Here is a 19,845-nt window from a genome sequence, read left to right as displayed (position 1 = left end):
TGCTACCCAGCTGCAGCGTAGGCTATATTTTGAAAGGCCGGTCCAGCCTGAACAGGCCCAAGAGCTACTGCACAAGCTATTTCCTGTTTGATCTGCTCAAAGGCCTGTTGTTCCTCAAGGCCCCATTCAAAATGGTTCTTCTTCTGGGTCACTGGATAGAGGAGCCACACAAGCTGACTATAACCTGTAATGTGCATTCTCCAGAACCCCAAAAGGCCTGAGAAAGCCTGTGTTTCCTTCTTCTTAGCTGGTGAAGACAGTTGCTATCTTCTTAACCACATCCATAGGCATATGACAGCAGCCATCCTGCCATTTGACGCCCAAGAACTGGATGTCCCATGCAGGTCCCTTGACCTTGCTTTTCTTTATGGCAAACCCAGCTTTCAGAACATTATGAACTATTCTTTTTCCCTTCTCAAACACTTCTTCTTCCTCATTGCCCCACACAATGATGTCATCAATGTATTGTAGATGTTCAGGGGCATCACCCATTTCCAGTACACTTTGGATCAGTCTGTGACAGATGGTAGGGCTGTGTTTCCACCCTCAGGGCAGTCGATTCCAGGTGTATTGGATACCCGTCCACATGAAAGCAAACTGTGGTCTGTACTCTGCTGCCAAAGGAATTTAGAAAAATGCATTGACAATGCCAAGTGCAGCATACCACCTGGCTGCCTTTGACTCCAGTTCATATTGGAGCTCTAATATGTCCTGTACAGCAGCACTCAGTGAGGGCATTACTTCCTTCAGGCCACAATGGTCTACTGTTAACCTCCACCCTCCATCAGACTTTTGCACTGGCCATATAGGACTAATTAAAGGCCAGTGAGTCTTGCTGATCACTCCTTGGCTCTCGTTATCTGCCTTTTCTTTGTCACTTCTGGGGGCAATTACTGTAGTTGTTGTTGTTGTTTGGGTCCCTGCCTCAGCCACAGTCTTCTGACAGTACTGAACTGTGGCTCTATAGGCACAGGCCAGGCCCCAATACAGGATGAGAAGCTGCTGGGTTTCATTGGGGTAGGCAAGGCAGCCTTCTATCTGGTGATGCGTCAGCTTGCCAGGGTTCATTGCCTGTTCAGGTGTAAAGTCCCAGGCAATGGGAGATGATAACCACTCTAGGAACCTGCCCAAATCCTTCCACACACACTGCCACCCAGGGACCAGCCGCTTCAGGGCACATTTCAGTATCTCCTCACCTACAGTTTGTTTTGTCTTACACCAGGATGACACCAGATTCCACAAACCCCATAGTGTACCAACAGTATTAGTTAATAGTATTAATAGTTTTCAACAGCATACAGAAGGATGAACAAGGAACACAGGAGCCTGCATTCTAAAACCATCCACATCAATCCCAGGTAGGGAGAGGGATTCCCTCATTGTCCCCAGAAAATATCTACCCCAGCACAACAAAGCCATCAATGCCACAGCAAAGCACAGAGCCATCATTTGTATTAACATGTTCCCAAACTCAACAAAACAGATAAGCAGCATACCTGACAAAATCCATGTCCAACAGAGGAGCTTGCTACTCAATACCACCTATTACTCTACCATGCAAGATATATAAATGCCATTGTCTCAGCCCACATTAGCAACCAAAATGGACTTGTGTGGGTTAATCTTGGCTAGATGCCAGGTGTTTATCAAACAGCTCTATCACTCCCCCTTCCCAGCTGGACAGGAGAGATGAAAAAGAACTTGCAGAATGAGATAAGGCAGTTTACTAAAGCAAAAGCGAAAGTTTGCACATGAACAAGCAGAGGGAAAAAAATAAATGTATTGTCTAGTTTCGATCAGCAAGCACTGCCTAGCCACTTCCCAGGAAGCAGGGCTTCAGCACATATAGCAGTTTCTCTGGAAGGCAAACACTGTAAATAAGGAATGCTTCCCCTTCCTCCTCCTTTACTTAGCTTTTATTTCTGAGCTGACGTCATACGGTATGGAATATCCCTCTGGCCAATTTGGATCAGCTGTCCTGGTTGTGTCTCCTCCCAGGATCTTGCCCACCCCCAGCCGACTGATGCTGAGGCAGAATGTTGGAGAGACAGTGCTGATGCTGTGCCAACACTGCTCAGCAGTAGCCAAAACACTGGTGTGTTATCAACATCTTTCTAGCTACCAACGCAAAGCATGGTGTGGGAAAATGACTGGGGACCCTGTGGACCAGTAACTGGAGATTCAATTAGAGGAAACTTAGTAGTTATATTAGCATCCTTACAGGAGTTATAATAGTATTGGAATTATAGGGTAAATCACAGTTGCTGCTCCCTGGATGGAATGTGGTTGGCATGACTTGAGACCTATTCCATGATGATTCCCCATACACACACACCTGCTAAGGGGGATGGAATAGAGGGTGGAGCAGAGCGAAGGCCAGGCTCTGCAGAAATCATTGCAAGGAAGGGAACTCGATGGTACTTTGCAGCTGATAAACTGCATACCACCTGTCAACCAGGGGAGATAGGGGAAGATGTCTTTACTGCTGAGCCAGCAACTGTGGTGAAATCCCTCTCCTTAGATGAACTTGCTTTATTAAAGCCTAATAATAATATTAACGTACACCTCCATTCCAAAGTTACCCACCTCCAAGGTGCGACCACCCCTCACTGGGCATGCGCCCTATATTCTTTTTGACTGTATCTTTAAAATAAAAGCAAGAGAATTTTACATCAATCAGTAACAAAGGTATGCATGACTAGAGTCACTCAAGCTCCACCTAAACACACAGAAATAGTATAAAAATAAGTCTAGAATGGGGGAAATGTTAGGGAAGACTCCATCATAGCTCCTGGGAAAAGTTGATGGGCTGAACCTGTCTTCTCCCCCATAGAGATGCCTATTGGGTAAGAATCATACTCTATGCATGCTGAACATTTTATTTGGATTAGAGCTTTTCTGTATATTCCTTCAAATATATTTTGCTGTCAGACACTATCACTGACAATCTTTGAACCTTAACCTGTCACAATTTATTTTAATAAAGAGTGTTATTCCATAAACTGTCCTTGGCGGACGCTACCAGTCACCAGCAGCAGGTAACACACCGCATAAAGGGGAAGATCTGCATAGGGATCTCCCTTACACTGTTGGTGTGTTTCCCTAAGTCAGTCGAACCACCCTCTGATCCAGTAGGACTGCTCAGTGAAGGATCCCCCTAACGGGATGCTGACAGACTGGTCAGGCACAATGGTTTCGACTTTCCTGAAACACAGACAAATTAAACACTAAAGATTGAGTAAATATCCCCACACTAAGGGTCGAGGAAGCCTCCCTTTTTCACGTGACACACAGCACTGTGAGAGCTGCTACGGGGAAATGAACTCCATCTTAGCAACACTGAAAACAGCATTATTTGGGCCTGATTCTCAGCTTTGGGTGTCCTTTGCTGCTGAAATTGCAGTTATAGAAGACAGATTGGTACCTGTCCTTCACTCAAATCAACATTCAGTCCCTAATTAATTTTCCTGTTCCTAAAATCTCTAAACCACCAACCCCCTTTTACATAGAAGAATACACCTTTTAGGCTTTATGATGCCAGACCTTGGCTGGCTGCCAGGGGGCCACCCAGCTGTTCTCTCACCACCCTTCCTCAATAGGATAGGAGGAGAAAATAAGATTAAAAAGTTCCTTCAGGACATAGCCACCTGCCAGATACAAGGGCAGCAGGGAAATACCTGCCCTGGGCAGCACTTTGCCCTTTCTTAAATATGATTACACAGGGGTGCCACCAGCTTTGCTGAGTTGCTCAGCTTTGGCTCTTGGGGAGTCCGGTGCCTAGCTGGTGGAAATTAGCTGTGTCCTTCGCAGGGCAGACCCTGGCCTCTTCTCACAGAAGCCGCACCTGCAGGCCACACCCTGTGTCCAGTTCTGGTCCCCAGAATTAAAAAAAAAAGAGGCGGACAGACTGGAGAGGGTCCCAAGGAGGGCAATGAAGATGCTCAAAGGGCTGGAGAACCTGCATCCTGACATCCTGCTGGGAGTCTGTTATCGACCAACCAACCAGGAAGAAGAGGTGGATAAACTTATTCTACAAGCAGCTGGAGGATGTTTCAGGATCACCAGCCCTTGTTCTTATAGGTGACTTTAACCTACCAGACATCTGCTGGGAACTTAACACAGCAGAGAAGAGGCAGTCCAGGAGGTTCTTAGTGTGTGTGGAGGACAACTACTCATAGCTGGTGAGTGAGCCTACCGGGAAGGGACTATGCTAGACCTGCTGTTTGCAAACAGAGATGGGCTGGTGGGAGATGTGGTGGTTGGAGGCTGTCTGAGGCACAAAGATAATGAAATTATAGAGTTTTCAATATTTGGTGAAATAAGGAGGGGCATCAATAAAAGTTTCACACTAGACTTCCAGAGGGCAGACTTTGGCCTATTCAGGAGACTTATTTGGAGAGTTCCTTGGGAAGCAGCCCTTAAAAACAAAGGAGTCCAGGAAGGGTGGGCGTGCTTCAAAACAGAGATCTTGAGGGCATAGGAACAGACTGTCCCTGTGTGCCGAAAGATGAGTCAGCGAGGCAAATGTCCAGCCTGGATGGGCAAGGAGCTTTTGAAGGAACTAAGAAATAAAAAGAGGGTGTATCACCTTTGGAAGGAGGGTCAGGTATCTCAGGAAATATTTAAGGGGGTTGTTAGGGCATGTAGAAAAAAATTAGAGAGGCCAAAGCTCAGTTAGAACTTAATTTGGCAACTTTTGTGAAGGATAATAAAGAATGGTTTTACAAATATATTAATGGCAAAAAGAAGGGTAAGAACAACCTCGGTTCTCTACTGGATGCGGGAGGGAATTCAGTGACTACAGATGGGGAGAAGGTGGAGGTGTTTAACACCTTCTTTGCCTCGGTCTTTAGCAGAAAGACGGCTTGTCCTCAGGACAACTGTCCTCCTGGGCTGGTAGATGGTGTTAGGGAGCAGAATGGTCCCCCTGTTATGCAGGAGGAAGCAGTCAGAGAACTGCTGAGCCGCTTGGATGTTCATAAATCTATGGGACCAAATGGGATCCATCCCAGGGTGATGAGGGAGCTGGCAGATGAGCTTGTGAAGCCTCTCTCTATCGTTTACCAACAGTCCTGGCTCACCAGCGAGGTTCTAGATGACTGGAAGCTGGCCAATGTGATGCCCATTCACAAGAAAGGTAGGAAGGAGGATCCTGGAAATTATAGGCCAGTCAGTCTGACCTCGGTACCTGGCAAGGTAATGGAACCGTTTATTTTGAGTGCTATCACACAGCACCTACAGGATGGCTGGGGGATCAGACCCAGCCAGCATGGGTTTAGGAGGGGTAGGTCGTGTTTGACCAACCTGATCTCCTTTTATGACCAGGTGATCTGCCTGGTGGATGAGGGAAAGGCTGTGGATGTTGTCTATTTGGACTTCAGCAAGGCCTTTGACACTGTTTCTCACAGTAAACTCCTGGAAAAGCTGGCAGCCCATGGCTTGGACAGGAGCACTCTTTGCTGGGTTAAGAACTGGCTGCATGGCTGGGCCCAGAGAGTGGTGGTGAATGGTGCTGCATCCAGTTGGCGGCCAGTCACTAGTGGTGTCCCTCAGGGGTCTGTGCTGGGGCCAGTTCTGTTCAATATTTTTATTGACAACATGGATGAGGGTATTGAGTCTTTCATTAGTAAATTTGCTGGCTACACTAAGCTGGGAGCGTGTGTCGATCTGTTGGAAGGTAGGAGATCTCTGCAGAGAGACCTGGAACAGTTGGATGGATGGGCAGAGTCCAATAGGATGAAGTTTAAAAAGTCCAAGTGCCGAGTCCTGCATTTTGGCCACAATAACCCCCTGCAACGCTATAGGCTGGGGACGGTGTGGCTGGACAGTTCCCAGGCAGAAAGGGACCTGGGGATACTGGTCGACAGCTGATTGAACATGACCTAGAAGTGTGCCCTGGTGGCCAAGAAGGTCAACGGCATCTTGGCCTGTATCAGGAATAATGTGGCCAGCAGGACCAGGGAAGTCATTCTTCCCCTGTACTTGGCACTGGTGAGGCCACACCTCAAGTACTGTGTCCAGTTCTGGGCCCCTCAGTTCAGGAAGGATGTTGAGATGCTTGAACACATCCAAAGGAGGGCAACAAGGCTGGTGAAGGGCTTGGAACACAAGCCCTATGAGGAATGGCTGAGGGAGCTGGGGTTGTTTAGCCTGGAGAAAAGGAGGCTCAGGGGAGACCTTATCACTCTCTATAACTACCTGAAAGGTGGTTGTAGCCAGGTGGGGCTTGGTCTCTTCTTCAAGGCAGCAACTGACAGAACAAGAGGACACAATCTTAAGCTGCGCCAAGGGAGATTTAGGTTGGATGTTAGGAAAAAGCTTTTTACTGAAAGAGTGATAAAATACTGGAACCATCTGTCTGGGGAGGTGGTGGAATCACCATCCCTGGATGTGTTTAAAAAAAGACTGGATGTGGCACTCAGTGCCATGGTTTAGTTGACGTGGTGTTAGGGCATGGGTTGGACTTGGTGATCTTGAAGGTCTCTTCCAACCTAGTGATTCTGTGATTCTGTGATTCTTTTGCCGATACCTTTGCCAGCGATTCTTTAAGCAACCTAAAACACCCATTTGTACCAACTGGCATATTCAGCAGGATGGCAAGTGATATCACTAAATACTTACAGAAGCATGGAATAAGCCCAAGTCCTAAATACTCAGACAAATGGGCTCAGCATTATCCAAAAGCTGTGGAGGAACATCTAAAAGCAGCTAGGGGCTGCATGAAAGCTAGCAATGACAAAGGAATTAGTTGCAATAGGTTAGGCACCTGCCTAGGCTCAGGGGGAACCTCCTTACAGTATTCCAGTACTTAAAGGGAAGCTACAGAGGATGGAGGCTCTCTCTTCACATGGAGCCACATGGAGAAGACAAGGGACAATGGGCACAAGTTGCACCAGTCTCCATTGCTGGAGTTTTTCAAGGTGCAATTGGACAGGGTGCTAGATAATCTCATCTAGGCTCCCTTTCCCACAAAGGGCTGGACCAGATGATCTTTTGAGGTCCCTTCCCACCTGGGCTGGTTTAGGATCCTACAGTTCTCCAGTGGATCTTGGTTTCATAACCCTTGGCTGTCTCTGGTTTGGAGCAAAGTATTGGCAACCTTGCCTGTGAGGCAAGACATAAAATTCCACCAGGTGCCAGAGACTTCTAAAACCTATGGCAATCACCCAGCATGCTGGTTTAAATGTAAACTGTTGGGAGAAATGAACCCCACTCATTTACCTCAAGAGAGATTACAGATCAGAGTACAATTTACTAAAGAGCTTGTCTCGGTTTGAGACAAATTAGGAGGAAATGTCCTAATGAATGTCCTCGAATAGAAGGCAGGTTTAAGCAGCCCCTCCCCCACCAGGTTCGGAAAGAAATTTCTCGGAGGAAAGTGAAAAAAAAAAGCTGTTTATTTAACAAGCAAAATGCACGCAGGCACAAAATTAATAATGTTAGATAATAAAACCTCTCACTGTGGAGAAGACCTGGTAGATTCAGAGTCCTTTCTGTAGGTGTGGCTCTGCTCTCTCTGGAGCTGGGGTGCAGCGTGGGCCCCTCTGGGCTGCGGTGTGGGGCCTCCCAGTGATGGTGTTCCGGACCAGAGCTGAACAGTTCCAGGAGAAGAAGAAAAAGCCACAGTCCCAGGAAAACTTTCTTGCCTCAGCTAGCAGGCTAGCTAAAAAGCAAAAAAATTTTAACTGTCTCCTGAGATAAAGAGTTGAGAGCTGGGGAAAAGCAGGAAGGTGCTTTCCTTGGCTCTGCAGCTGTGAGAATGCAGGGGAGTGTGTGAGTCCTTGAACACAAACCCCGCTGAAGAATTTGCTCGGCTTCCCTCCCCCTTTCTCTCAGGCTCAGTTTAAAGGCACAGAAAGGCACAGGATTCATGTCTGGCATAGAGCAGGCAATAAGGGATACAGCATCATAAAGTCACCCTGTCTTGGGGTGACTTTATGATGTGTATCCCCTATCGCTGCTCTATGCCCAGAAATCAATCCTGTGCCTTTCTGTGCCTTTAAACTGAGCCTGAGAGGGGGGAGAGGAAAAAAACTGAGCAAACTTCTCAAAGTGGTTGTTCAAGGACACACATACACACTCCTCTGCGTCCTGCTGCAGCAAGAGTGGAGGAAGGATTCTTCTTCCTTTTCAGCCAGTTTTTCGGCTTCTTTTTCTCCAGAGAGAGACAGAGAATTGAACTTTGTTTTCCTGGGACTTCGATTTTTCCCTTCTTCTCTTCTGGACTGTTTCAACATCAGAACACATTGGGAGAATTTTCAACTGAGGCCCTAAAGGTGGGCCCACGACCCAACTCCAAGGAGGAGGAGAGAGACTACACCTACGGAAGGACTCTGAAATTTTCCCAGGCTTCTCTCCACAGCGAGAGGTTTTATTATTCAGCATTATTATCCTTTTCCTGTGTGTTTGTTAAATAAATAGTTTTTATCTCTTTCACTTTCCTCAGAGGAAAATTTATTTTTTTCCCAAACCTGGTGGGGGAGGGGTGGTTGTAACCTGCCTTCTATCAGAGGATATTTTTCCTCCAAATTTGTCCAAACCGGCACACACCCCAAGACAGAGTTTACAATACAGTGATACACAGAGAATTGGTTTTAACCCACAAAGTCAGAGTATAAACTGGCACCCTGTTGGTCAGAGTGATGGTCACAGTCCTTTCAAGTGGTGGTCACAGTCCTGTTGAAGTTTTGGTCCTCCTTCAGATCTGTAAAGTGGTGGTGCCCAAACTCCCCAAACCCAAAGATTATAGATGCTCAGGTTCTGGTGGGAATGCTCAGTACCTCCCCCAGGGCAGGGAGTTTCATAGTGGGGGAATGTAATACTGTGAGTCATGGGATGTTTTGGGAATCTTTGATGGTCTAAGTCTTCGAAGCTGCCTATTATCCTAGTGCCATTGAGTCCATTATGGCCCATTAGCAGAGATGATCCCTCAGGTTGGGTGGGAATGTGCTGGTGCTTCCCCAGAGAGGAGTTGGCTGAGTCATTTGTGTGAAAAACACTATCCTGCCTCACAGGGTTTGCCTCTTTTTCCTTATCTCATTTAACACCCATCTTGTAGCCTGAGATGTTGGGTGTGCACTGGGCAGCTACTGCAAGCGATCGATCCATCAATAAAAGTTCATCAGGAATGACCCAGAGGGGGGTAGAATACACAGTTTGGTTACACCCACCATGGGTGAAACTTGCACCCTACTCCTTTAACCAGGACATTATCCACCCCTATATATCATCTACGTCATGCCAAAATTAATACCTTTTCTTCGACTATATACCTATATATATATACAGACAGTTCTCACTCAAAATTAGGTCCCCTTGAGGTACACAACATGTTTCCCCATCTTTCTGCATTATCTACCAGGTGTAACCAGGTCCTTGAGCAAAAATAATCCCACGGAAGGGTTTGCCTTTGTTTGAGGTGTGACTAATCCAAACTGTCTTTCCTAACATACCTCTTATATGTACCACAGAATTTTATCTCCATCTGCAGTATGCAAGGGCTCTGATTGGGTAGGACCAGCTCAATTGATGAAGCCTTGGGTGTTGACCAACAAGGTGTCCTTCACTGAATGCAGCTCCCAGTGTATGAAGGTTTCCCCGCCCAGTGCCTTCAAGGTGGTTTGTAGCAGTCCATTGCATCGTTCAAGTTTCCCAGTGACTGGCGCATGTTAGGGAATATAATATACCCACTTAAAACCATGGATCTCTGGCCCAGGTGTCTATGAGGCTCTTTTTGAAATGAGTCCCATTTTTTCCAGGCCCAGGATGGTGTTTTGAGCAATGGCGTGAGGCACAGGGTATGTCTCCAGCTACCCAGTGGTTGCTTCTACCTTGGTCAACACATAGCATTTTTCTTAGCGAGTTTGGGGAAGTGTGATGTAATCAACTTGCTAGGCTTCCCCATACCTATATTTCGACCACCATCCACCATACCATAGAAGCTTCACCTGCTTGGCCTGCTTGATTGCAGCACATCTCACAGTCACAAATAACCTGTGAGATACTGTCCATGGTTAAGTTCACCCCCCGGTCACAAGCCCATCAGTATGTTGCATCTCTTCCCTGATGACCGGAGGCATCACAGGCCCATCAAGCTAGAAATAACTCTCTTTGGTGCTGCCAGTCCAGATCTAACTGAGGTACTTTAACCTTGGCAGCTTGATCCACCTGCCCATTGTTATGATGCTCTTCGTTAGCGTGACTCTTGGGTACATGTACATCTACGTGATGGGCCTTCATGGTCAGCTTCTCTACCCAGGCAGTGATGTCTTACCAAATCTCAGCGGCCCAGATGGGTTTCCCTCTGCGCTGCCACTTGACCTTTCTCCATCGATCTAGTCATCCCCACAGAGCATTTGCTACCATCCACGAGTCAGTGGAGATGTAGAGTTTTGGCCACTTCTCTCATTCAGCAATATCCAAAACCAGCTGGATAGCTTTGAGCTCTGCAACCTGACTTGATCAAACTTGTCCCTCGGTAGCTTCTGCATCCCGCCATGTGGGGCTCCATATGGCTGCTTTCCATTTCTGGTTTGTCCCTACAATATGGCAGGAACCATTAGTGAAGAGGGCATATCACTTTTCATTTTCTGGTAGTTGGTTATATGGTGGGGACTCCTCAGCACATGTCACCTGCTCCTCCTCTTCTTCAGAAGATAGTCCAAAACTCTCACCTTCAGGCTAGTTTGTTATGATTTCCAAAATCCCAGGGCGATTAGGATCTCCTATCCGGGCTCGCTGTGTGATCAGAGTGATCCACTTACTCCATGTAGCATTGGCGGCATGATGTGTAGAAGGAACCTTTCCTTTGAACATCCAGCCCAGAATGGGTAGTTGGGGTGCTAGAAGCAGCTGTGCTTCGGTGCCAATCACTTCTGAGGCAGCTCAAACCCCTTCATAAGCTGCCAGTATCTCTTTCTCAGTTGGGGTATAGCTGGCCTCAGATCCTTTGTATCCCCGACTCCAGAACCCCAGCGGTTGTCCTCGGGTCTCCCTGGGTACTTTCTGCCAGAGGCTCCAGGAAGGACCATTCTCCCCAGCTGCAGTGTAGAGCACATTCTTCACATCCTGCCCTGTTCTGACTGGCCCAAGGGCTACTGCATGGGCAGTCTCCTGTTTGATCTGTTCAAAGGCTTATTGTTGTTCAGGGCCCCACTGGAAATTGCTTTTCTTCCATGTCATGAGGTAGAGAGGGCTTACATTCTGACTGTACTCAGGGATATGCATCCTCCAAAAGCCCACAGCATCGAGGAAAGCCTGTGTTTGCTTTTTGCTGGTCAGTGGGGACAGAGCTGGTATTTTGTTAATCACTTCCATTGGAATCTGGCGACGTCCATCTTGCCACTTGACTCCTAGAAACTGAATTTCCTGAGCAGGTCCCTTAACATTACTTGGTTTAATGGAAAAACCAGCTTTCAGGAGAATCTGGATGATCTTCTCTCCTTTCTCAAAAACTTCCCCTGCTGTGTTCCTCCATACAATGATGTCATCAACATACTGCAGATGTTCCAGAGCCTCACCCTTTTCCAGTGCAGTCTGGATCAGTCCATGGCAGATGGTAGGACTGTGTTTCCACCACTGGGGCAATCAATACCAGGTGTACTGCAAACCCCTACAGGTGGAAGCAAACTGTGGCCTGCACTCTGCTGACAAAGGAATGGAGAAAAATGCATTGGTGTTATGGGCTTAGGCTTCTCAGTGAATTTCTTTCCATTATCATCTGTGGAAGCTGGGAGGGGAAAGGGGTAACTCCTAGATGAATAGCCAGCAATCAAGACACAAAAGGAGTAGCTAATAGCCCTGGGATACCAACGCAATTGTTTTGGGGAGGGGAGAGGAAGAGGGGGTTGGGGAGTTTTAGCTGGGGGGGTGGGCTCTTCCACTCAGGGGATCTGCGAGCTGTTGCATGGTGCTGTGGGAGGTTGTGCACTCTGGCCCGGGGCTTTGCTGAGCTGCAACTCAGCACTATGATTGAGTTCTGCCTACCTTTCCCACCTGTGCCCGCTGCTGATGAGAAGATTCCAGCTGCCCGTCACCCGCACCTCAACCACTACTAGCACTGAGACCAGCTGCCACCCACGTGAGTTTGCAGAAACCTTTTCAAAAGGGGAAGCACCCCCTTTTCCCCCTCTTGTCTTGGTGCCAGTGCAGGCCACCTGGGGAGGTTCCGAGCTCGCATCAGAGCGCCCCCTGCCAGCTGCAAGTCAGTTACTGCAGCTTTTGCCTTGCCTCTCCTTGTGATGTCCTTTTGGGTCTTTGAAATACCCACTCTTGAGGTAATCTATGCCGAGGATACATAGGGCCTCTGGACCAATCACGATGGGGTGTTTGTGCCATTCCTTCCTGGTTAAGCTCACTTCAGCTTCCAGTACAGTCAGCTGTTGGGATCCCCCTGTGTCTTGGTTTGAAAGACAGGTGTCTGCCAAGGAAGGCAGGAGTCTCCCTTGAAATGAAAAAAAAAATGCAACCCCCTTCCCTCCAAATTATTATAATTTTGAAATTAAGGGGCTTTCAGGCAAAGATATGAGGAATAGGAATAACAGTTCTTTACTATTATATATACATATATGTGTATAACAAGGCAAACAAACAACAATAACTATGACAGTAACAGCAAACAGAACCACAAACCCAGTGCCAGCCTTCTCGGCTGTCAGGCCCTTTCCCCTTCAGTGCAGTTACTGTCACAGCCAGCAGGGGCGCTGGCGGCTCCCAGTGAGCAGGGCAGGTGCGATGGTTCCCCCACGGCTGCAGGGGGCGCTCAGGAGCGAGCTCAGGGAGCACGTGGCAATGGCGGCTTGGGATACCGGGAATAGATGGAACAAAGGCTTCACAAACCCCCTGGGCAGCCGATCCCGGTGTCCGGCCGGACCCTCAGGAACAGCAGGCTGGAACAGCAGGGACGAGCACAAATCCCGGGTGGCAGACGAGATGTATCGAACTCCGGAGCTGCAGTGGGGACCCCCGGAGGTCCCGGCAGGCAGGGCGTGCAGGGCTACAGAGTAGCGAAGGCTCGAAGCAACGGCAGGGGCAGGGCGGCAGTAGCCTGGCTCCCAGCGGGGCAAAGAAAGGCAGGCTTGGGAATCCCGGGGTTTTCTCTGGTAGAAGGAAGGCAGCTGAAAAAGCAGAAGTCTGCAGTGCTGACGAATTCCTTCCAGCCTCTCTCTCCGTCCAAACGCTGGGAACTCCCAGCCCACCAGCCCTGGTGACAGAGTAGCCAGATGGACCCCTCCCCCTGTGGCCAGGTCTTTTGTTTTTCTTAAGTACCCAGTAATTTGTCCCCCTGGCAACATGTATGGGGAAAATTCTTTAAGAGATAAAGAAAACAGAACTCCTAAAACCCCAAGACCCTGTCACCCCAGAAATAGAAATGGATTCTGCCCCCACATTTCTCAATGGCATTAAAGTACATTGTGTGCCAGTGTCAACTAAAGCCTTCTACTTTTGTGGGTCTGATGTGCCAGGCCATCGGATCAACACAGTCCAATAGACCCTTTCCTCTACCTGGCTAGAGGCAGGGCCCCTCTAGTTCTGGTCATGGAACTTATTCTTCCCTTTCTGTAAATATGACCTGGAGGTCCCTTCAAGAGGATTGGACATAACATCATCACTCCTATACTGCTGGGAGTATACCCTCATGGAGTGTACCCTCTCTCCTTAGCTGGGGGACGCCAGCTCTTAATAGCAGAGACTCTCGTCTGTCTTGGAGAGATATGGAAGATTCCCTCCTTAAGCTCCTCTTAGTGTCTGGTAGCCCTCTTCAATTTTCTCTTCCAGGCTCCAGACATGCTCAGCCAGTTTTGCTTCCACAGGCGAGATGTGGGCCCATAATGGGGCGGCCACAGTGTCTTCATAAATGCTGAGTTTACTAACCAACGCACCCACCTGTCAATAACCATATCCTGGGACAGGGATCCCAGATGCCTGGCTTCACTACCATCTAGAATTGTATCATTAGCCACAGCATCCCACATTTGGAGCAGGCAGGTCAATATGGACTCATTTGCCTTGCATGTGAACTCTCTATGCAGCTCACACAGCTTGCCCAGGGATAGGGATCAAGTGATAATTTCTGGCTCTGTCTCTTCTGCTGGATGTGAAGGTCCTGCCTCTTCCTCGTCATTCATTATGCAGATTTTCTTTTCTGAACAGGGGTGACTGCTACTGACTTAGGCTGTCTTTCTGGTTCAGCGACGGTTTGCGTGCATATGGTGCCTGTTGATTTGTTTCCTTTTCCTTCTGGCTCAGATGTGGTTTGTGTGGATATGGTTCCTGTTGATTTGTTTCTTTTCTCCTCCTCCTGAAAGTGTTGTACCATACCAAGCAGTGTCTGGTAAGCAATGGCCAGGGCCCAGCATGTTGCTGTGAGTTGTCCATCTCTGGAGCTGTCAGAGCCTTTTCCCTTCACATAACTTATTATTTTAACAGGGTCCTGCAGTTGTTCAGGGGTGAACTTCCAGATCATTGGAGGAGAGAAGTTTTCCAAATACTGGCCCATCTCCTTCCACATCCCGTACCACTCAGGATTATCTAATCCCAGGGCAGGCCTCCAGACAACTTCCCTAGAAGTCTCTGTCCTGACTCTAAGCATGGTGTAGACAGTGCAAGCCGTATAGAGAAAACTTAGCAGAACTAACAAGATTATGCTGTCCTTAACATCTAGAGGGAACTCAACATTCTCAAAAACTGTTGTAGCAGGCCTGAAGGGCTGGAAAAACGCATTCTCTCCTCTTCGCCCCACAGGCTGGGTGCAGTTATTAATGAGGCCCCAGAGGTAGCAGCCCAGATTAGGACAGTCAAACAAGACTGAATATACATTCCAAATGAAACTCATTGCCTCTGATGTTATCATGCCATAAACACAGTAAATCAGCAAAGCAATTTTGATTCTGCTCCTGATTGTAAAGAGAGCATCATGATGGGCAAATACTTCCCCATATGCAGAAATATGTACAGGGTACAACATCCACGTGAATACACTGAGAAACATGATGATCAGGAAAGTTTCTGTACCCTAATACACAAATGCTTCAGAACAAAACTGTAATTCTGACCTCTCTCAAGCCTCACGTTGGGCGCCAAAAGATGTGCAGGTTTAAAAGTAAAGCGGAAGGAGAAATGAATCCCACTCAACTACCTCAAGAGAGATTACAGGTCAGAGTTACAATTAGAGAGATTACAAAAAGTACAATGATACAGAGAAAACTGGTTTTAACCCAAAAAGTTGGAGTATAAATTGGCACCCTGTTCATAAGGTGAAGGTCACAGTCCTGTTGAAATTCTGGTCTTCCTCCGGATCCATCAAATGGTGGTGTCCCAAGTCCCCAAACATAAAGATTATATATGCTCAGGTTCTGGTGGGAATGCTCAGTACCTCCCCCAGGGAGTTAAACAATGGGTGATATAATACTGTGAGCCATAGGATATTTTGGGAGTCTTTGATGGTCTAAGTCATTGCAGCTGCCTATTATCTTAGTACCATTGATTCCATTATGGCCCATTAGCAGAGATGACCCCTCAGGCTGGGTGGGAATGTGCTGGTGCTTCCCCAGAGGGGAGTTACCACAGCTGAGTCATTTGTGTGAAGAAAAAGAAACACTACCCTGCTTAGGAAGGTTTGCCTCTTCTTCCTCATCTCATTTAACACACATCTTGTAGCTTGAGGTGTTGGGTGTACAGTGGGCAGCTACTGCAAGTGATTCATCATTAGCAGTTCATCAGGAATGACATAGAGGGTAGTACAATACACAGTTTAGTTCCATGCACATAGTGCTAAACCAGCACCCTACTCCTGTAACCAGAACACCCAGGTCCAACAGGAGGTGGATGCTTTCAACACAGTGCACCATGCTGAAACCACCCTTAGAAAGCATGCATGTAGCCTCACACCCAGTATCTTCTACAGTTTTAGCAGTAGCCTACACAGGCTTTCTGTACTTTGACATACCTCTGCCAAAGAGCTAAGATGCTGCTTCCTACAAGATGCAAGAGACTGCTAAGTGCTCCCAGCATCACGCTTCAAATGAAAAGGAAAATCACTATCTATCCATGGAATGTTCTTAACAGGCGGAAACACTTCACACACTTGCACTCTGGTTTGAACTTGCAGAACTACTTCCCCTCAGTAAGACGCGCAAGACGGAGGTGATATCCCCATGACAAATCTTTATTGTGCAACTGCTGCTCAAAGCTTTTATTACCTTCCACAGACACACGGCACAAAAAATTACACATCGACAGCGGCTAGATTGACAGGCAACAGACGAAATCCATTCAGTGGCGATTTGTACACGTGCAGCAACTCTTGCGGTGCCAAAATCTTAGCCAGGCGGCCAGCCCAACTGACGGCCACCCAGAACGGGTAGATGTATGCGATAGACAGACTGCCCACCCTCGGGCCCTTCATCCACAACCATCCGGAATCCATTGGTCAGGCCCAGGTGAGCAACACACATCTCGCCAACAATCATTACATGCCCAAGAAGCTGGAGAAGGAAGTACAAACCCATAAATAAGTAAAAAAAAAAAAGAAAAAAGTAAAACACAGAGGGGAGAGGGTAGGAAGGGAAGGAACGAGAGCAGAGAACCACCCAGAGAAAGCAGCTAGGAAATTCCTAGCAATTCAACCATTACGCTTCAAATTAATGTGTGTCCGACCACCGGCAACTGAAGCTTTCCAAGCAAAGCTACAAAGACCAATTATGCACAGTATAGTGGCAAAAGAGAGCTAGGCAATTTTTTTTAAGATAGATGGCAACAATCAAAAAAACAGCCACTGAAGCTGAATTTGTCTCTGGGTTAAAGCCCCCATTGTGTATTCAGGCAACATAAGCAATCCTGGTGGAAAATAAACTTTAGGCTGCCTTTTGCATGGGTTTACAAAGTCTTTGAACTTAACTTTCATAGCTAAAAGCAAAGCATCCAGCACCTCTCAACCAGCTTTGCCCTTCCCTGCCCCTGACCTGCCAATAACCCCAAGCCCTCTTCCCTGCATTAGAAATACAACTACTCTTACACTAAACCATGACAATAGGCACCTGACTGCACTCCAAAACAACACTGCATTTTGCACCAGAAGTACATACCCAGGGATGAGCACTGCTTTTTATCACTGCTTTTAGTCAGAAAGCTCAACTCCATTACAAGCTAGAGGCAAAAGATTATAGCGCCACAAAACCCAAAGTAGCCTACTGTGCCCTATCGAGAAGGGAAGGGGGATGGGAAAGAGTCTAGTAAATGAGAAACTATCTACAGGTACAGTTTAGCATACAGAAAGCTCACACAGTACTTACAGATTCACCAGAACCTTCAGCTTCAGACAACCCAATAATTGGCTCCTTAGGCATGACTAGGAAAAGTGTCCCAGATTGCAGTGAAAGACCACGGAACGCACGGCACTGGAGGAAGAGCAAACAAAACATAACCGGCTTCAGAGAAAGGTAATAGCTTATGCAAATCAACCTGCCCCACTGAACTCCTACAGAAGCAGATTACCGGATACTCAAAACACAAGCCCGAACATTGATTTTTCTTGCATGATAGTAATGCTTTCTACACCCAAAATACAACATATTTCCAGAGCCCCCTCCAGAATTTGTATTCGTCATGCAAGACGATGGGAGCAAGGAGATGGGCCACCACTTGCAATTAACAACCTTCAGTATGTTTTAGTTCAGGTTGATTGTTTCCTAAGCAGTTTTTCAATTGGATGTGGTCCACGCAGAGGCAGGAGACAAATGGCTTAACCGAATCAGCAAAGAGGTTAGTGAAGTGGAAGAGCAGTGGCCAATCATTTCCCACAAGACAGGGAGCTCAAGCACTGAACAAACATATAATCACAGGAAGCCTGCAAGTGCATAGGACCAGTCTGTCTTCTACATTGCACGCAAACACTACCTTCCAAAGCAGAAGGCATCCTTAACTGTTAACCTTCAGCATTTTAATAACTAAATCATACGGGATATTACCTTAAAGTTAACATCGCATAGGCAACGGCTGCATTGTTTTCCCCCCGATCTAAGCAGCTCACTCTCGTTCCCAGCACCAGCACCCGTGACCCTCGCAAGCATGCTGTTATCACGGTCTTACTTCCCCACAGAAAGAAGGTCTGGGAAGCTTTTGCAGCCTGCAGGATGTCCACTTTCTATTTTTTGGGAGTTTTATAAAGAAAAAACGGTAAAATGTGTAAGTCCTTGCCCTAATAATCCAGTTTGGGGGTTCAGAACCAAATCCTAGCACAGCGAAGCTGTGAAACCTCTTTGATGTAATTACAACATCAGTCGTGTCCGGCATTTCTCCTATGTTGAAACAACTCATTACAATCATTAATCCTACATTCACTGTTCACATACACACACACGGAATGCCTGAGACTGACTAAGTCCGCCTAAAATATGCTTTCAAAACTATCATCCTACACGAGGTAAAACCACTCTCATCCCTCGGCAGCAAATTTTGCACGACTTGCAGTGCAAAAGGGACATCACGCGGCAAATGTCTGCGGCTAACACCAAGTGCGCGAACGTTAGAGGCCCTTCTCTACGCGCGCGCACGACACGGTGGGGGTGGCATCCGAGGCGAGTCCGGACAATACCAGCAACCCAGTACGCGCCGCGGCAGCCGGAGGGGTGGGGGTGCGGCACCGAACAAGCTTAGGGGATGGTGCAGTAGAGAGCGCCACAACCCAAAGAGGCCCCGTCCGCCCCTCGTCCCTCCACCCACCCCGCAGCAGCAGCGCCGCCACCCGCCCTACCGCGCGCCCGGGCACCGCGCACCGGGTCCTCGGCTCAGACGCCCGCGAGCGCGGGAGGAAGGGGGGGGAAGAGGAACCGCGCACAGAGCAAAGCCGCGACTACCTCCTCGTCCTCGTCGCTGATGGTACCACTGAATCGCCTTGCTGATGATCTTTCCGAAGACAATAGTAAAGCCACCATGCCGCGCGGCCCACACCCCGCTAATCTCCTCAGCCAAGAACAAAGCCTGCCGTGGCCCCAACACTTCCTCCACTGGGCCAGGCCCTCCGCGGCGCCCATTGGACCGCAGGATCGCCGTCGGTAAATCCTACGCCTCGATTGGCTGTTTTGTTTGTCGTTTTCTCTTGTCCCCGCCCCCTGGTGGGTCCGCCCTGGTCGACCTGGTGCTTACGATGGCTCAGGAAGTTTGCGCGCCCTCAGGGCGCGGAGGGATCTGCCTCGTGTAGTGCTGCGACCTTGAGGGCGGGATACGAGGTCGCAGAAGAGGCTGTAGTAGCTACGAGTACTATTTCTTGTTATTTGTTACCGCATCAAGTCCACCCCAAAGGTGCCTGTGCCTTTTTGGTGCTGCTCCCTCCAGTCAAATGACCTGGCCTGGCATTAACTTTTCAGGACCTTTCGCAGAACCAACAGAAGTTGCTCTACATTGTTCCCTGAAAGCCCCACTTCCATTGTAGACATTTCTATGCTGCATACCTCCTGGGAGAAAACACAATAGAAAGCGTGCATTCAGTGCTGTTGGCTTGACGCCTCAATATAAGATTTGTGTTAAGCTGGGTAGGAGGTTTTAGAAAAATAGGCAGTGCCCTCATAGTTGCCAAAGGGTGGTCTGTGGTGCCCTGCACCCCCAGGGACAGTGAGCACTTTGAGTGGTCCACACAACTGTCTTTGAATATATATGAATCCTGCTTTCCTCTATATTAGGCTAAGTATATCCTTGGCCACCTTTGCAGCAAGGGCACATTGTCCTATTTTGCAAAGCTGCTTTCCTGCCGATGGGCCTCCAGCATGCACTGGTGCATGGGGTTATTGCTCCCCAGGTGCAGGATTTGTATACATTGTCTTGGTTTGAAAGACAGGTGTCTGTCAAGGA

The 19,845-nt window shown here is 48.0% G+C and overlaps 1 protein-coding gene across 2 annotated transcripts in view; it reads right to left on the bottom strand.

Annotated features, from left to right (window-relative positions):
- LOC125319336 (adenosine 5'-monophosphoramidase HINT2-like) overlaps positions 1-19,042 on the bottom strand; it is a 79,752-nt gene extending 60,710 nt beyond the window's left edge. Inside the window, exons 1-2 of one of the 2 annotated variants that reach the window (XM_048290444.1) lie at positions 18,855-19,042; positions 17,292-17,396 (exon numbers count right to left, since the gene is read on the bottom strand). In XM_048290444.1, coding sequence (XP_048146401.1) covers positions 17,292-17,396; positions 18,855-19,031 — 282 coding nt within the window. In that variant the 5' untranslated portion in view covers positions 19,032-19,042. The remainder of the gene's footprint in view (positions 1-17,291; positions 17,397-18,854) is intronic. The other variant, XM_048290445.1, reaches the window with a different exon arrangement.
- Positions 19,043-19,845: the final 803 nt, after the last annotated feature.

This window comes from Corvus hawaiiensis, chromosome W (genome assembly GCF_020740725.1).
Source record: "Corvus hawaiiensis isolate bCorHaw1 chromosome W, bCorHaw1.pri.cur, whole genome shotgun sequence".
Lineage (NCBI taxonomy): Eukaryota > Metazoa > Chordata > Aves > Passeriformes > Corvidae > Corvus > Corvus hawaiiensis.
The sequence above is the reverse complement of the archived record's forward strand: the minus strand, read 5'-3'. Positions and strand labels throughout refer to the sequence as shown.